The sequence below is a fragment of the Pan paniscus genome, chromosome 13, assembly GCF_029289425.2.
Source record: "Pan paniscus chromosome 13, NHGRI_mPanPan1-v2.0_pri, whole genome shotgun sequence".
In the NCBI taxonomy this organism is placed as follows: domain Eukaryota; kingdom Metazoa; phylum Chordata; class Mammalia; order Primates; family Hominidae; genus Pan; species Pan paniscus.
In genome coordinates this window covers 65,032,299-65,051,110 of record NC_073262.2, presented here as the reverse complement: position 1 = coordinate 65,051,110, position 18,812 = coordinate 65,032,299, and the positions used below count along the sequence as shown (strand labels likewise).

Below are 18,812 nucleotides of genomic sequence, written 5' to 3'. Positions count from 1 at the left end.
TTAAATTAATTTTAAATTCTATACATGTATTATTGTTTGATTACTCCTATTTTAAAAAATACATAAAATCTAAAATTTAAAACGAATACAACTGAATAAAAACATAAATTAATATATTCTACTTGCTGTACCCTTATAGATGGTCCTATGCATTTAATGAGATGTATACATTTTACTAAGAAGAATGGTAGCCCAGTATTATTGCCCATACATTACTGGATTTGTAGACTTGAACAAATGACACTAATCAATTCAAAGGTGAAAACAACCAAAATAAATGTAACAGGAGAAAATTATACATGTAGCTACAATAGAACGTAATGTGGGAAAGGTATAAATTGAAAGAAGCAGTAAAACATGCAAACTAATGTAATTATATGCAAATATATTTTGAACTTCATATTAGAGAGTTATGAGCTAAATGTGGTACTGATAAAATTCCTAGATTTTCCCATAGTATTCTCAGCAAAATAATTTGAATATTTTAAAATATACATGAAGATCTTAAATTTGGATAATCCAGAATACCCTTTTTACATTCCACTGCCTAACAGGAACTCTGGAGGTTTTCTTTTCTGCCAAAGATTACATTAATTTCCCAACATTAGGCTGAATTAAGGTCCAGGTTTAATCCATTAGGTATTAAGGATCTATAATTGAACTACATATGTTTATATGGGCTGGACTGTCCCTACTACTAAATTAAAATGTCCATTTATAAAACAAAACCAAACAAATCACTAATTTGACTTATTTAAATTGCAATTTGAGATAAGCCCACTTCCATTGGGTTCAGATTTTAACTTCCAAAAAATTAATTTTCATACAAATATATTTTGTTTAGAAGAGTGTAAATCACAAGCATAAGAACAATTCATAAAGCTACTTAAAACTGCATTAACTTTAAGAAAATTAAACACCATTGTATGTTATCCATTTTAAAAGTACACTAGGAACATCAGCTTATCAGAGGTATAAGAATAAAGTTATATACTTTTAAATTACTCTAAAATGCAACCTTTCCATCCTGATGTATTTTGGCACCTGCTATGTGTTCTGCACTATCTAAGAAAAAAAAAGACAAACAAAAACATGGTTTCTACCACTGAAAACCTATTTTGTACAGACTTTTGACTGACTGAGGCAAGCTTTGGCTCCTAATTAGAGATCCTGCCAAGTTATAAAAGAATACAATCTAACTGGTAAGTACTAACAAAGAAATAAATTTAAACACAACAGAAGAAATTCAGAATGTATGCATGTATGGAAGATCATCTTTTGAAAAAAATCATAATTAAAATGGTTTTGTTGAGGTCTTTGGTCAGAATTTACCTACAACCTTGAAAACAAAGGAACTTGCTGGCAAAAAAATACATCCCTTTATTAGTTAGTAAATTGAAGCAATTAAGTTCATCTAATCAAAGAACAAAGATTAGCTTTATAGATTCTAAAGAATGTTAATGTTCTTACCCATAAGACCAATGGCTTGACGCAACTCATGATGTTCTACTGTGCCACTTCCATCTTGATCAACAGTCATGAAGTTTTCCTTCCAGGCATTAAGAGCTGCCCATAGCTCTTTGAATGCATTAAATCCCATTTTTCCTGTGTGATCTCTCTGATAGTTTTATTAACAAAAATAAATTCTGATACCTGAGTTTATCTGACTCTAAATCATTGACTAAAACATGAGTATGCTTCTGTAGACTTAGCCAAACTCATTATATGAATAGACTTCTGCATAAAAACTAGAAAGCCTAGAATTTAAACAGGATCTTACAAAGTATTTTTAAATTCACTAGTTTACTACAGGCACTGAAATCTAACCACTGGCTTGATAGTCAGAAAGCAATTACTCTTTATTCTAGTATTTTCTATTTCTATTCAAGGATACATCCAACATGGCAATCATAATTCTGCAGGTTTCCAAACTGAAGGCTGTAAAACATATTCAATATTTAAATTAGAGTATGCCCAACTTTATCTATGTAAAATTATGACAATCTCCAGTTTCAAAATAAAACATTAAAAAACTGCCAAAATATATAAAATCACCACAATCAACAAGCTATTATTGAATGTTAAGCACCCATTGTTTAAAAAAAAATTACTGCCTTCAAAGTACTCACATCTAGTGAGGGGACTAAGTTAATTAAATGAGCAATTACAAACTAACTGAAAATTACTGTGACAAAGACATTCCAGGTATGTAAAGCACTTGGCTTCACCCAAGCCTGGGGAAAAGGAAGGCTTCCAGTCTTCATAACACAAATGACAAGTGGAGTTAAAGTAGAAGTTTGACATGTACTCAGAGATCACAAAACTTGAATTAAAGTATATGGGAGAGAGTGACATATGATGACATCAGAAAGGCAAATGAGGGCCAAATCATGAAACTTTTGAATACTACCCCCAAAAAGTTTGGGCCAATGAAAAGCCACTGAAGTGTTTTCAGAAGCAGAAGGGAAATTCTAAAATTTCCATTTTAGAAACTTAGTTTACAGTGAATAAAATATAAAGTGAGATGATATTGGAAATAGGTAAGTCCATTGGTAGTTTATTGTAATAGACCAAGTAAGAAAAAATGAGCATCTGAATTGAAGCAACTGGTTTTTCTCAGGGGTTGGGGGGAGAAAAAAGGAAGAAAAAATCAATACAAGCTATCTTAAAACCAGGGGTGATTTGAAATATTAACACTTTCATATTTATAGAACTACAACTGATGACCTATTGATAAAATTCAATTTTTCTAATCCTTTTCTAATTTTTCTAATCCAATTACATTCAATTTGTATGCTGACATATCTCAAGACTAATTTCATGCCCTGATAAAGAAAACATCACGTTAGTACAGTTTAAATTTACAAAGTGCTTAATAGCAGCTTGTTAATATGAATGAATGAAAATTTTCAAAATTATTTTATCCATAACATCTTAACATTTTATAAAAGCAGAAAATTATTTCAGCTAAATTTTAGACCCACTAAAGAAAAAATTATAAAACATTCCAAGAGTTAAAATTGCTGATTTTCTTTAAATGTTTAATATAGTATCAATGTTAGAATTGTTGGTTGTAGTATTTTCAAATTGACAACTCAATAGATACTCAATGTGTTCTTAGCATGAGTAAGGTGGCGTGTGTTACATTTCACATAAACATGCTAAACGTATAATAGTTCCAATTGTAAAAAAGGAAGAAACTGGGACCCAGAAAGGCAGTTCCCCACGTTTACAAAGCTAAGGCTATACAACGGTCAGAGTGAGGGGATTACATGAGAAATTTCTGGAATGGTATTTCCTCTTTTGGGCAAGTAAATAATATCTATTTTGCTTTACAATTAACTTGGCACACATTCATTAAGTGGGAGAATCCGAATTAATGATAATAGATCGCTAAAACTGAATCAGCAAATGAGCAGATCTTCAATCTCAGAATAGGAATGTGTATGTATAAGAAGAAATATTTAGAACAAAGAGTGGAGAGACAGACTTTTCAGGAAAGTTGACAGATTTTTCACTTCCTCCCCATAGCCCATTAGAATGGAGAGTAAACTGATTTAAGGCATAAAACTTTAGAGAAAAAGAGAATTAGACAGGAAACAAAGTAACAAAATTTTGCAAGTTGAAGAACTGATGGATGTGAGTTAACCAACCTAGATCTGAGAAAATGGATTCCTGAACTTGTAATGAGAAAAGCTGAGAAGCAACCCTTGGAGAAGACCCCAAATGCCAAAGAATTGGCAGCACTTCTGAAAGTGGGTGTGAAAGTGGAGATAAAAACAGAAGAATTGGCTGAATGTCTACCTAAGGAGCATTCTAAGCCTCATATCCCCTCCCTGCCTCAGTTCAGTTGGATGGATGCTACACCTACTTCCAACCCAGCAGAAGTCTGGAATTTTATTCTCTGGAGGAGTCTCTGAAACGTAAGATACCAGAGCTGAGACAGGGCTATCTTCTAAAAGCAAGGCAATTAAAGGACAATTTACAAAAGATTTGAGAACCCTTCTGAGTCCACCTCTCCTTTCCAGGCAGAAGGTCAACTGAAAACCCAGTCCAAAAGGGAATCCCTAAAGATACTGACACCCAGAGTTCCAAGACAAAACTGCCCAGCCAAATCACCACACATTGAAGCCCACAATCAATGCCTAACCATGATCTCAGGGCTTCTAATCAGCATTTTAGTTAAAATAAGAGCAAGGCAGTATCATCAGATAACTGAGAAAAGCACCTAACATGAAAGACAACCAAAACAAGCAAAATGAGGAGAAAAAACAATCTGGAAAAAACAAAGGTTATATAGGAAGAAAAAACTTTAAAAATATATTAATAGTCTCAGAGAGATAAGGGACAATATCATATTCATGAAAATAGAACAGAAGCTCTTGGATATTAATGAAAAGCAGAAATGAAAGACTCAATAGAAGGTTTAGGAAATAAAGTTGAGGAAAATTCCCAAAAAGTTCAGAAAAAAAAAATGATAGGAGGAAAAAGATGATAAAAGTAGAAAACCCAGTGAAAACAAAAAGCATTCCAAGAAACAGAAAATATCATTGAAGAAAACGTCCTACATCTAAAGCAAAGGAGTTTCCAGGCTAAGAATACCATCTGAGTTCCCCACACAACACAACTAGGTACTTTACCATCAAATCGCAGAATACTAAAGACAAAGATCTCACAAGTTTCCAGAGAGGAATAACAAATCACATCACATCCAGGCAGGAAAGAGAAAGATAATGCAACAAGGGACGCTAGAAACAATGGAGCAATACCTTTAAAATTCTACTTGAGAATCATTTGTAACCTAGAATTCTATACCTGGCCAATCAATTCTGAAGGTAGAATGAAAGCATTTTTAGATACATAAGCTCTCAAAAATTTATCTCCCATATATTCTTTTGTTTGTTTTTGAGATGATGTCTCACTCTGTCACCAGGCTGGAGTGCAGTGGCCCAATCTCAGCTCACTGGAACCTCTGCCTCCCGGGTTCAAGTAATTCTCCTGCCTCAGTCTCCCGAGTAGCTGGGACTACAGGTGCGTACCACCACGCCCAGCTAATTTTTGTATTTTTAGTAGAGACGGGGTTTCATCATGGTGGCCAGGGTGCTCTCGATCTCTTAACCTCATGATTCGCCCACCTCAGCCTCCCAAAGTGCTGGGATTGCAGGCATGAGCCACGGCGCCTGGCCGTATTTTTTTTTTTATATTAAGAAGCTGCTTAACTATACATTTCACTAAAATAAGATAATGAATTTTTTAAAAGAGGACAAGAGATGGAGTAAAAAGGAGATCTAACTCAAGAGAAACGGGGAAACCAGCTTCAGAATGATGGTGAAAGAATCCCAGTACGACAGCTACACATAAAAAACTGCATATCCCAGAGTTCTAGGATAATACCTGACAACTAGTGATTTCAAGAAAAGCAAAACATTACATAAAAAGGAAAAGTAATCATACATTATCATAAGATACAGCTATAAGCAGCATTCAGATAGTAAAAATAAGGTAAAGACTAACATACCTAACAAAAGTTACTATATATTATAACTACATTGGAAGGACAGGAGGATGGGAAATGTTCCTCTGTGGAGTGCAGAGACAGGGGAGAGTTTAAGGTTAAAATAAAGTGAAATCCTCATCTTTCATAGCAGGATATCAATAGATAATCATAAAATCCAAAAATCAATCGTGAAAAAATATTCTATCTTGAAATCTGGAAGCAAATTTCAAAAGAATCAGATTTTTAAAAGTCAAAAGAAGTGTCCTCTATGAGCAGTTAATGTTAAGGAGACAGGAATACACAATGAACAGTTATTTTCATAACGAGTTTTACAGTTATTTGACTCCTTAAACTATGTGCATGTATAACTGTGATAATTTTTTAAACATTTTAATTACAGGGACAAAAAAAGTAAGAAAATAAATTTCCTATTATAATTTCAACAAAAGGGGAAAAAAGATCTCACGAGAATAAGTTCCATTAATTCCAGACTGTGTCAAACATCTCTGAAGTTCTTCAGCATCCACTTCATCATCCTGTTTAAAAATAATTATGACCTAATTTAATGTGCAGTTGTATAAAAGCATATTAAAATGTCAATTGACTGTTCTAGGCCAATCAAGACATATGCATTCTTTGAAACATTACTCTATAATTAACTACAAAATTCTAGAGATAATTACTGACAACAAAGGCATATTACAAAATATCATACCACAGAAATAATTTCTTCCACTTCTGAAGAATAGCACAATTACCCTGTTCTATAATGGTTCAAGACAATCTCATAAGAGTCATTGTACTTCTATTTTAAACAGTTAGAAAAACAGTTAAACAGTTAGAAAAATGCCTAAAATGTGTTCAGAAAAGTCTCGAAAACATCCCCACTCATGCTGTTTTGGGAGGAGATTATTTATAAATAATACTGAAGCTTTAACTGGAAGGGGAAAATAAATTCTAGAGTCCCCCTGTATCTTGCTGCTATTCTTCTGATTACTGCCCAAACAAGTCTTGCCTGAACTTACTACAGAAAATAAAGTTTTAAAATGCAAACAAGAAATCACAATGGAAATGAAATAGGTTGAGTATTCTCATTATGATTTAGTACCTCATCCTGTTTTTGACAAAAATAAGTAATTCCTTTGGAACCATCACAAACATTGGCACAAATGCAAAATGTAGCTATGATGAAGGATCAAGGAGGCAAATTTAAAACCTACTCTTCATAAGAGATCCAAGAAACAACAAAACAAAAAACTTTTCTAAACTACTTCTAAGAAATACTATTAACACTCACATTCTAATGGATTTTTGGCAAAAGAACCCCTTACAAAACTGCAGCTGTTCTAATAGAAATTACAAAATACTAAGCAGCATTCTTCTCAATGGACCATATGTATGGCATTACCTAGTCAAGAGTATCTAAGTGCTCCTTTCTCTGTCACACGTATTTTCTGGGAATCTTGCTTACTAAATTTGAAATTCTGTAGTTAGAAACTTATACCTTTAAAAATTAGCCATATTTTTAGATCAGAGGACAGGTTAGAAAAGTTTTCCTCAAATTCAAAGATGGCAGAAGGCCTTTTTGGCACAGGAGCAAGCTATGCAGATACCTGAAGGAAGAGTGTTCTATGCTCCTGCTGTTCTATACAGCAGCCATTAGCCGTATGTTCCATTGAGCACTTGAAGTGTGGCTAGCCTGAATTACAATGTTTTGTGCGTATAAAATACACACTAGATTTCATATATTTAGTAAAAAAAATGTAAAATATAATTGATAATTTTTATGTTTATTAAATGTTGAAATGTTAGGATTTTTATATAATGGGTTAAATAAAACATTAAAATTAATTTCACTTATTTCTTTTTACTTTTTGAAATAATGCTGTGAGACATTAAAACTATTTATGCGCTTTGCATTTGTGGCTCATCTTATATTTACTTTGGGCAGTGCTGTTCTCGGCAAACAGAACAAGTACAAACTCTTGGTGTTGCAATCATCTTCACCTGTTCACCTCCAGCACATCTTTCCCTACATTCTTATCATTTTCTACATGTCTGTATCTCCCTGACTACATAGAGATCTTCTGAGTCAGTGTCTGAGTTTCCTTCATTTTTGTATTCCCAGCTGTAGCAGAGTATCCAGTACAAAGAAGGTTAGTTGTTTGATAGAATGAAGACAGCTACCTCTGGTTCTTCACTAAACTGCTGGCATTTCTGACTGTTTGTGACCATGTTCATTTACTACTTCAAAATGTTAAAAACATTGGTATTTCTCACTCAAATGTGGATTACATTTAAAAATCTGTACAATGAACGGAACTCTGCTTTACATGTGCTCTTCACAGAATTTTTGAAGTTAGAAAAACAACCGTAACAGCTTTGCTGGAAGTTATTCATTGCCATCAGAAAGCATTCTGCTAATATATCACTTCAGAGATGTTATGAAAATATGTTATCTTAATGACCAATTCACAAATAAGCAATGTCTTCCTACACTACATGGATAAAATCCAAGTGATACTTTTGGATTTCTTTACCTATAGTTGAAGCTGATACTTAGGCTAACTATATAAACCCTTCACTGAATTAGGTAGCATTAGTGGTAGAAAACTGAATGTCCTAATTAAATTACAAGAGCATCAGGTAGAGAATTAATAAAAATCAATTGCCCTTCGTTAGGCAGCAAGATTTTAAAATGATATCCAACTTCAAGTCCTATTTGTTCAGTTACTCAATTTGAGTCTCCACTTACTTATCTATAATACAAAGGTAGCTGTGTCATGCCCACATCACAGTTGCTGTGTGGAAAAGTAGAAGCAGTGTGCATACAAAAGTTAAAGTTGTTGGTATTACTGTGATGCATGTGTCTGTATGTATGAAGACAGAAACCAGAATTTCCCCAAATTAATTGATGATTTAATCCTTACTGTTTAGAATACTTCATCCTATAAATAAGAACACTGCAGAAACCTTTAATCAGGTGTTTTTCATAGAGCATTATTAATTATGAGGTCCATCAAAAAAGGATATGGCTGTAGATGTAAGTTCAGTAGTTGGGTTCCAGGAGCAGTATACCTAAGTCAGATGTTGCACCTGATCCCTCAAAGCTAGGTAGAACTCAATATATGAAAAAATACAGTCTAAATATTTAGACTAAAAGTTGAAAATGGGATAGTTAATTCATCCATACGAAACATTTATCAAATGTTTATATATTCCTAATATCTACCTGTCAAGTAGGGAAAATATGACCAGAACCCTGTCTTTATGGAGTTTATTTATTCAAAAGCACAAGACTGGGAAATTTAAGGAAAGTATCAAATAGTTCAAACATAGCGAATTTATTGCCGACAATTAAAATGCTGAAATAGTTCAGCAGTCAAAAAAAGTTTCCAAATATATGTCCAGTTCATATACTTTAAGTTGTAATTTTATATGATGAATGTATTATATAGTCAAACAGAGATAATAGAATTATTCTCAGTATAATACTACTTATTCCCAGTATAATCCTTTAAAATGGCAATGGTATAATGAGTAGAACAGTTAAGGTACCATTTAGCTGCAAACAGCAGAAAATATTATTGAAGATGCTTAAACCAATAGGGGTTTATTGTTTCATACAATAGGTCTGAGGCTAGGCAGAACAGGGCTGTATGGCAACTTAGACATGTCATCAGTCTCTACATTTTTCCACATTCCCTATCTATAGGTCTTTATCTCAAGCCTGTTGTCTCAGGGTCACGAGATGGCTACTGCACCTCCATATCTCAAGTACCCTTTCCAGGCAGGAAGAATGAAGGGGCAAAAACAGCCAAAGCCAAGGCTTGCTCCCAGTAAGGCTTTTTTCATTTGGGGTAGAAAGATTTTCCAAAGATACTGCACCTACATGTCAATGGTCAGTCCTATGGCACATGGCTGCCTTTAATAGCTACAAAGGTATCTGGGATGGTGACTATTATAGTTCCCCAGCCTCTATTACATAATAAAAGGTAAAAGGGGGTTGTAAATGAAATTGGGGTAGCCAAAACAGAATGTCTGCCACGTATATTAATTCTGTGTATATTGTCTAATCCTAGAAAAGCACATTAGACCTAGTGAACACTCAAGGGAATGAATAAAATGTTATTAAAGTTCTATAAAATTCTACCTACATCAATAAATCTTTCTTGACCATTATAAAAGAAAAGAGATATGGACTACAGCTAAGACTCTAGAGTGAATTTCTGTTTCTGCCCATTAGTATGGTATTAGAACATCCATTCTGCCAGTTTCTTTGCCTTTTCCTAATCTGTTTTATCATCGAGCCTGTCCCAGAACCATCCACAATTTACAAATCTCCTCTTTGATACATTGCCCCAACTCCTTCAAGATGATTTTCATGTAGATCTCTTTTTCCAAATCCTCTCTGGCCCCTAGTCTCCATGCACCAATCCACTGTATTCCATAACCACAGAAGAGCTTTCAACTTTCCCCCCAAATTGTTAAACAAGTGAATGAAACATATCAAGAAAAAAAACCACACATCTTAAAAAGATGTTCCCAAATGTTTCATTAACACATGCAACTATCTTAGTTCATCACTCTTCTAAGAAGTTTTGTAGACAAAAACACAAGTATAGCAGGTGCTGCAATACATGCTGAAGCAGCAGCAAAAAAAAAAGACAAGCTCATTTATTTCAACAATAGGAGATAAACACCAATACACCTTCTTTTCAATCCTTTAATATATCTGGAATTCATGCTACTATATGGTACAGGCTGAAGATTTACATTTACTTTTAGATAAACTGTTAATTATTTCAGGATAGTTAATTCAGGAATCATTCTTTCCCCACTGATATGAAATGCTACCTCTACCATATACTGAATTCACAGGTAAGCTTCTGGGCTCTTCAGTATTATATGTTTGTTTTTACATTAGGACCACACTATCACAATTATTAATAATACATTTATATGATATATTATAATTTAATATTTATTCTCAACAACATAGTATACAAGACAGACTTTAGAATCATTGCAGCAAGTGCCAAAAAGAAAAAAGAAAAAGAAACCTTTAGGAATTTGACTCATATAATATTATATTATTTATCAATTAATTTGGAAGACATTGGCATCTTATAATATTGTATTCCTTCCGGTCTTGAATATTTACTCAATACTTCTGTCAAATACAACTAATAACTGATACAAAGGGGTATAATACATATCCTATTTGCTTAATTTTCCTTGAAATTTCACATGAAAAATATATATAAAATCACTTAGAAAAGAATAAACTGTGGTATGGTGTTACAGTTATGTAGGAGTAAAAGAAAAGCTTCCGTTGACCACAGTATTCACATATCATCAGTAACAATTCACCCACAGAATTCGTGTACTTGAACTGGCAGTTTCACACTTCCCTATTGGTCATAATAAAGTCAGTCCTTTAAATAATCACTCAAATTTACTGGAAACAAATAACATCCTAAAACCATATCACATCGTAACATACTATTTCCTTTAATTTTTAATTAATAAATCCTGACATGATTATTTTGATAACCTGGAAAATTTACCAGCCATATCAAATCAAAATTACTATAAATGATATAACTTCACCTGTGAAAAAAATGTAATTTCTCAACCTGAATAAATTTACGAGACTCTGAAGTGATTTCCAATCATATTGTTTGACATACTTAGGTTTTAACTGAGTTTTTTTTAAAAAAATGGGAGTGAGGCCCAAGTTAGAAATATTGTTCCTTATAATTTTTTAAAATGCTTCCTACTTTCCTAAAATTTCCAATAGTCATTTTTGCATGCTATAAAAGAATGTGCAGGCTATACCTACTTAGCTTTGTGTTATCTATCACTCAGGAGAGTATGATGCTCCTAAATGTCAAACAGAGTGAAGGAAATAAAAAGATTTAAGTGACAGAAAAATTATAACTCATAAGAAGATATATCTAAGTTTTGGTGGGGTGTTTAGTGACTAGTAAGAGGAGCCCCTTATAGAAGAATTTCAGTAACGCAAGCATACTAGGTAAGAAAGAATCAGATTTCCGCACTATGAAAAACAATGTTTCCTCTTTTAGTCAAATGAACAATGTATCAAGCATCACATCAACAGACTTCTAAAATAAAATAATTATGACTATGCTCATCTCTGATCTCAGGAAAAAAATTAGTCTAGATACATATAAAATATAAATTTCATATACATTTAAAATGATACTCTAAATAGCTGACATTTCTCTTAAACAATAATTTTAAAGACATATTTATGCAATAAATTTAGCATCTCACCTGTCCAGCAACAGCACTGAAGTAAGTATACACGGAGTCACCAGCTGAGGAATAAGTGTCTGAATATGCTGGCCCAGAGTATCCATCGAGGAGTATAGCTGGGCCTGTTTCTAGCACTGGCTGTCCCATCTGCATTCCTGGCACCTGAATGCTAAAATTTCCAAACTATAATAGTGAAAGGGGAGAAGGTTAGTAATATAAATACTACCTATTATCTATGAAAGTTGGATTAAAAGAAATTATTAGAAGTCCGTCAAAAAGTAAACAGTTACCAAAAGCTTATAATCTTATCACAAAAATTTTAACTACAAAATGTTAGATGCCCTACATTAAGACATAATTCAATTCATCAACATATATTACCCGGCATTAAAAGAAGTATAAAAGAAAAAAGAAAGTTACTAGCCTCTAAGAACTTAATCTAAGAGGAACATGTACAATTTTAAAAAATGTTTACCAACATCACTGAAGTAAACAAAAAGTAAAACAATGCAAGATTTTACCTAAAGTAAAACTAAGAAGTAAACCTCAAGACACATACTTAGAAGAATATATGTGTAAATACAATGAAACTTTAAGTGTCAACATTTACAATATGTTGGGTATTGTATTCTTTACAACTATTTAAACTTAAAATAAAAACTTTATATGTCAATATAAAATATGGGAAAAGGGTATATAGTTTTTCAAAAATCTTTTAAGGGGCGGGAAGCAAAATGTTTAAAGAAACTGCTGTGGTTCTGGTAGTATCCTGAGGGATGACATAAGAGTTCTGTATGCTGGCCTCCCACTTGTTTCTTTTCAGCCTATTGCGACTTATTACAGTTTATATATGTGGGATTCTCTGATGTTACAGATTATGTGATCTAGTTTTAACTAAAGCCATAACAAAATGGCAATAGTAAAGATTCAAAAACATGCAAAGCAACATGAAAGGCTTGGACATGAAAATATTGTCTAAGCCTTTCCTTACCCACATTATGTAGTAATAATAATAATGATCAATTTTGACTCATTTGAAACTGTCAAGAGGACAACTTGAAATATAAATGTATGTAAACCGTGTTTAGGGATGAACCTTGTTGGCCAGGGGCCCCAGTTCTCCTCCACATGGGCCCTTTCACATGGCTCTTCCACTTTTTCATAGCTTGGCAGTCAGCTTCTAAGAGAGAGAAAGAGAAGCTGCCAGTCCTCTTAAAATATTGAGTCTGGAACCGCCATGGTGTCTTTTCTACTGTATTCTACCAGATGAAGGTGAAACAGGCCCAGTCCAGATTGAAGAAAGTGGAGAAATAGTCTGTGCCTTTCGATAAGGGGAGTGGTAAAGAATTGGTAACCATCATTAATCTGACCACCAGGTTCTCAAATTATGGGACTGGGGAAAGCTAATGCTGCAAATTGGGAAGGGAAAACAGATTAAAAGTGATTCCTAAGGACAGATTCTTCATCTTTGAATTGATTTTGTATGCTATTTCTTGTGTGAAAATCTAATCTGTTTAAGTTTTCTGTGCTTAAAATGTATTTTTATTATTGAAAACACTGAAGCTTGTATAATACAACATGTACAAACAAAAACATGTAACGAAGTTTTAGATTGTTTCATTTCCTGTGACCAAAGTGAGAAACAAAGAAAAAAAGTCCTTTACATTGAGTTATAATTTTTATTCGTATACAATTAGTAAAAAAAAGAAAATAATACAATTTTTATAAACAATTCTTAAAAGAAGAAAGTAAAAATCTATTGGAAATGCATCTCCTACAGAGATAAATCATGCACCTAATTAGATAAAAGTATACTATCAAAACAATTAGGTCTAGCAGCTGACATTTTATATTTTGTTAAAAGAATATAAGAAACATTAATAAGGCATGGGTTTCCTTTAACAGGATTTATAAACGTCTCAACTATCTTATTAATATTCTCCTAGTAAAGAAATCATGTAAGTTTTATCCCAAAATTTTATCCAATGTATCTTAAAATATTTCAATTACATTTTTTAAAATCCGTGCCTCTAATCTATATATTGCTTCAGCTATTGAGGGTACTTCTCTTTCCGGCGATTAATAATGAGCATGACAACAGCTGAAAAGAGTTGTTTATTTTAAATTCATGGAAAAGGGGATTTAAATATTGAAAACACATACAGACGTTCTCTTTATTGTGTCGTGGAACTCTCCATCAAATTCAAGCACTCTGACAAAAGTGGGTAAGGAAGCACCAAATTATTTGAATGAAAATGTATTACTCTTGCCACCTCACTCTACCATACATATATGAATTCAGAGCATACCAAGAGGAGTAAATATACAAACTTCTAACAGATAGCTTCAACCAAATGAAAATACGTATACGCTAGGGACGTTTTTAAAGACCCACAGGTTTATGCTATCTTGATTAATCTTCGAAGGGGCTTTACTTTCCTTAGGTACCTTAAACTTCCTTCCAAATTTAAGGACAGAGGAGGCATAGGCATTACAAAGTGGACGGTGCCAGAGGGAACTGAGGCAAGTCTTAAGGAAAGCAAATCAATTTTAGGAACAAGTATGTGTGGAAGTTGAGGACCTGGAAATTCATATCCTAAAACAACAACAACAACAACAACCACCACCACCACCACCACCATGAACTCCAAGGGGTAGGAGTAACTCTTTTGAAGACCACAACCATAGCCCAAAGTCAAGTCCTATATTAAAATCAGTAAAACACAATTTCTCTTTTTAGGTAAAAAACAAATAGAAAATACATTATATTCTACCCACACCGCAATGGATCAAACTACTGTTAACTCTGTTAACACAGCGTGTAGATCACTGACATCGATACTAAAGGTTTGGGCTCCTTTCTGAAAAGAAGGGGCTAGCCACCAGGACTCTACGATTATAACTTGCAACTCCCAAAGGTGATGTAGGATAAAAGTTATAACAAAGAGTAACTTCCCCCCGCCTGGGGGCGAGCGGGGGAGTCTAGAACAGATTGCCCTTCGTATAACAGTAAAGATTAGGAGTTATTTACCGTACACCTTAATTTATTCATAAGGAACTTAAAGAACAAGAAGTGGTCAGGAAATTCAAAAAGAGGATCTCTAGCAACACTGAGTGGGGGGCGGGGGAGGGAAGTACCACAAACGATTACTGGAACAAGAAGAGGGTGGCTTGTTCCTCCATTCCAGGAAATAAATTTCCAAACACACATTACTCCCTCGGCTCCACCAGGACGCTCCTCGAGGGTCCTCAACGACCAGAAAACCTGCGGCTCCAAGTCAGCCCAGGATCAATGCTCGCCCAGGCCCTGGCCCCCAACAGCCCCGGAATCCGGCGCCGCCGAGTACCAGGCGCGGACGCAGGGAGCAGGAGCCAAGGACGGACCCGCACGTTGGCACCGCCCCCGGGGGCGCCACACCCCGCGAGGAAGAGGGACACGACCAAGCGGCTGGGACTCACCCCTCCTCCGTATCCCGGGTAGGCCATGACGAGCAGGACGAGCGGAGCGAGTGTCACCCTCGAGTCGCGTCCGCAGTGCTGGGAGAAAAGCGCAGGTGCAGGGAGGCGCAGCTGCAGGTGAGGCTGAAAGGCGCACTAACCGCACAGTTCACGCCTCCGAACCCGCCCCCTTCCGCAGGCCAGCCCCGCCCTGCACGGTTCCGATTGGCTGAGTCCCACACTTTGGAGCCAACTCAGCTGCAGTCCGCCCCTTCCCGCAGCCTAGCCCCACCCATCTCTGCCCTGATTGGCTACACCCCATCGGGAGCCCTCCAGTCCCTGCTCGACTCTTACTGGCTCCCTCAGGTTCTCGCGCGCTCTCCTTCTAAATTCCGAAGAAGCCTTTGCTGCTGCAACGGAATTCCCACTCCTGTGGAAAGGTCTTCTACAAGCCTTCAACTCCTCAAGTTACTTTTCTTTCTAGAAACCCCAAACCGGCAAGTCTGTGACTTATTTTAACCAGCCCTCCACGCTTTTGAGCTGGACTTCAAAGACCCATCTGTGAATTTCAAAATTTTGCAGTTACATTTACTTTTGTGTAGTGTTGATGTCACATCAAAACTTTGCAACCAGGACCACACCTGTGGTCCAGGAGGAGTGCTTCTGCGCCAAAACCCACTTGAGGCCACATTGGACGAACAGGTTATTGATTCTGTTTGGTAGATAAATGGTGACCTGAATTGTGACATGTTGGCAAATAAACAGGATATCTAGTTAAAGTTGATTTCCAAATAAACTTTTTTAGTGTAAGTATGTCCCAAATATTGCACAGGACGTGAACATACACTAAAAACTTATTTGCTGTTTATACACTGATAATATAGACGGTGTCCTGTATATAATCTGACTCAGCCTTTGGGCAAACTCTTATTAAATGTTCAATTACTTTGGCTTATTAAGTAATAGCAATGGACAAGTCTGATTTATCTCTGGAACTCAAATGAATTTTGTAGCTCTGACTTTAAAAGGACAAGGCAGCTGTAGCTTTGGCTTATGAACAAATAAAAAAACCAAATGATATTATTTTGAGTTATCTCTGAAGAACAAGAGAAGGGCTAACATGTTTCTTAAAAATAAGGCTATCAAAAAAATGTTAACTATTCACAAAGGAAATCAGCCTTGCAGAGCTGAGTATCTGTTGTTCAGCTATGCTACAGAAGAGGATGTTGGACCTTGTGAAACAATTCTCAGAGGAAACAGCAGACAGAAAGGAAGATTGCCGATGTCCTAGCTACTCTTGGGAAAGTGTCTGTAAGTTCCTTCAATGCTGTAAGAAATACTTAAGCCACTAAGGTTAAATTATTGGCATAAATAAATAGAGGGGAAGGGTAAAACCTACGTGGCAAAAGGGAAAAATGCATGGCTTATGAAGGTATCAAATGATAAAGCGCTAGAAAGAACAAACCATTGCAAAATTTTATTCCAACGGATTAACTACATATTCAAAGAAATGCTTAGGAAGGATTGAATGTTTACATTTACAATGTTAGTCTGATTCTGTGGTCAAAATTTTTGTGCATCTTATTTTCATCAAAATAGCCTTATTGATGCAACTGCATTTGTGCAGTTGGGAGTTAAGGCCCCATGGGTTTCTTGCCTTTCTGCACATTTAATTGCAAAGATAGTATTTCCTGCCAGGGCAAAGTTTGGGTACGTTTGCTAGCAGCCTTCTTAGGACTTTCCTAAGCTTGGAGTTCTTCCAGTTGCATAACAAACACAGTGCATGTACAACACCCATCTGGCAGCTCCTCTTCACCTTGTGGGACTTCAGAATGAGGGGAATCTATGGAAGTACGAAGCTCATGGTGCCTGTTGTGCTTTGAGTAATAAAGTTATTTGTCTCAGACTCAGGAATCTCACACATTCTGCCAACTTCTATGAAACTGTGGCACTCTACTTGTTTGCTTATAACTAGGGTAAAATATCAGATCCTTCATAGTTCCTGCCAATATATCTCTTAACTTAGAGAAAGGGCTACCAAAGAAAGTTCCTACCATGAAGATGCAGAGGAGGACTTTGAACAACACAGCATCTCTCTCTCTAAAACTAGTGTTTCAAATTTTAAATATTCTAGTATAAAAATTCAAATAAGGCCATAGAGTTTTTTTTAAATAACAGTAATGTTAATTTGCCTCCATGAGTCAAGTTAATACTGTATGAACAATAGCATTTTATGAAAATGTCATGTCTATTTTAAAAATTTGCTTTTTAAATATTTTTCTTTTAATAAAATCCTTCTTTACTTTATAAAAATAGTTATAGAGTGAATACGATGTACTAGGCATTGTGTGTTGTGAAGTGTTATTTCTCAAAACAACTCCATCAGGTATATGTTATTATTCCCACTTTACAAATGTGAAAAGTAAGGTGGATAATTGTATTTCACTACCCACAAATGCAGTTGCATAGTGACTAGCAAATCTGAGAGTATGGCTGCAGAATGTGGTTTCTTAAACATTGTATGTCCCCTTTTCTCTCCATCCCCAACCATAGTGCTGTATTTCAGAATATAATAAAATTGTTTACACCATAAAAGAAAAAAGGCTTTAAAAGTTTTTAAATGGCAGTAGAAAATATAACTAGAGAAATAGCCAAGGAAACGCATTGTTTTGACCAAGATTAGCCAATTTAATTACTTCTCTTACACAGGGTACATCCTTTCTGGTGACTATAAAGCTTACAGGATTATGTCTAACTATGGAATTTCTTCTGAATCTTGGTGGCATTGGTCTTATCATAAGTTTAGATATTCAATTAACCAGCACATTTACCAGTAAAATATAAACAATAAATTAACTGCAGTTCTTTTTCCTATCTGTTGCCACCTCATTTTCTCTTTCCCACTATATGAATGAGGGAGAGAAAAGAGTCACAGCTCCTCAGCAAATTTCAGTCACAAACCCAGAGCCTACTTGCCTCATATAAATCATATATATATATATATATATATATATATATAAAATAAATAAGACATACCAGCTAATGGAAACCAACATTAATGGAGTTTATTTTATATCACTAAGAAATTTCATTTAGATAGAACAATTCATTTACTCAATAATTATTTATTGAACATGTATAATGTAACACTATTTTAGATGTGGAAAACATACATCAATAGGAGGGGAGGAATGTCCTTGCTTTTTTGGAGCTTACATTCTAGCAGGGAGAACAGACAATAGTAAGTAAAAATGATGAGTAAGTAAATTATAAACCATGTGAGAAGATGATAAATGCTATTGAAAAATAAGGAAACCTAAGTCAAGGTTAAGGGGTAGGGAGATGACAGAGTAGGTTGTAGCTCTAAATGGAGTACTTGGGTAGCTTTATTGAAAAGGCAAGATTTGAGCAAAAACTTAAAGGTCATGAATGAGTTAGACATTCTGGAGGTATCTGTAGGAAGACATTTCCATGAAGAACTAGAGTTAAGGTCCTAAAGCAAAACCCTGCCTGACCTATTTGAAGAATAACAAGGAGGCCGGTGAGCCTGGAATAGATTGAGCAAGAGGGAGAGTAGTGGAAGTGGTTGCAGAAG

The 18,812-nt window shown here is 35.0% G+C and overlaps 1 protein-coding gene across 7 annotated transcripts in view; it reads right to left on the bottom strand.

Moving 5' to 3' along the window:
• Positions 1–18,812, bottom strand: part of GCA (grancalcin) — a 43,354-nt gene that overhangs the window by 3,047 nt on the left and 21,495 nt on the right. For 5 of the 7 annotated variants that reach the window (XM_024927918.5, XM_057301424.2, XM_024927914.5 and 2 more), the window contains 4 exons: positions 11,798–11,962; positions 5,964–6,033; positions 1,895–1,938; positions 1,471–1,618 (listed from right to left, as the gene is read on the bottom strand). In XM_024927918.5, coding sequence (XP_024783686.3) covers positions 1,471–1,618; positions 1,895–1,938; positions 5,964–6,033; positions 11,798–11,962 — 427 coding nt within the window. Of the gene's footprint in view, positions 1–1,470; positions 1,619–1,894; positions 1,939–5,963; positions 6,034–11,797; positions 11,963–14,917; positions 15,181–15,238; positions 17,804–18,812 lie in introns of those variants that run through there. The other 2 variants (XM_003820934.6, XM_057301425.2) reach the window with 2 other exon arrangements.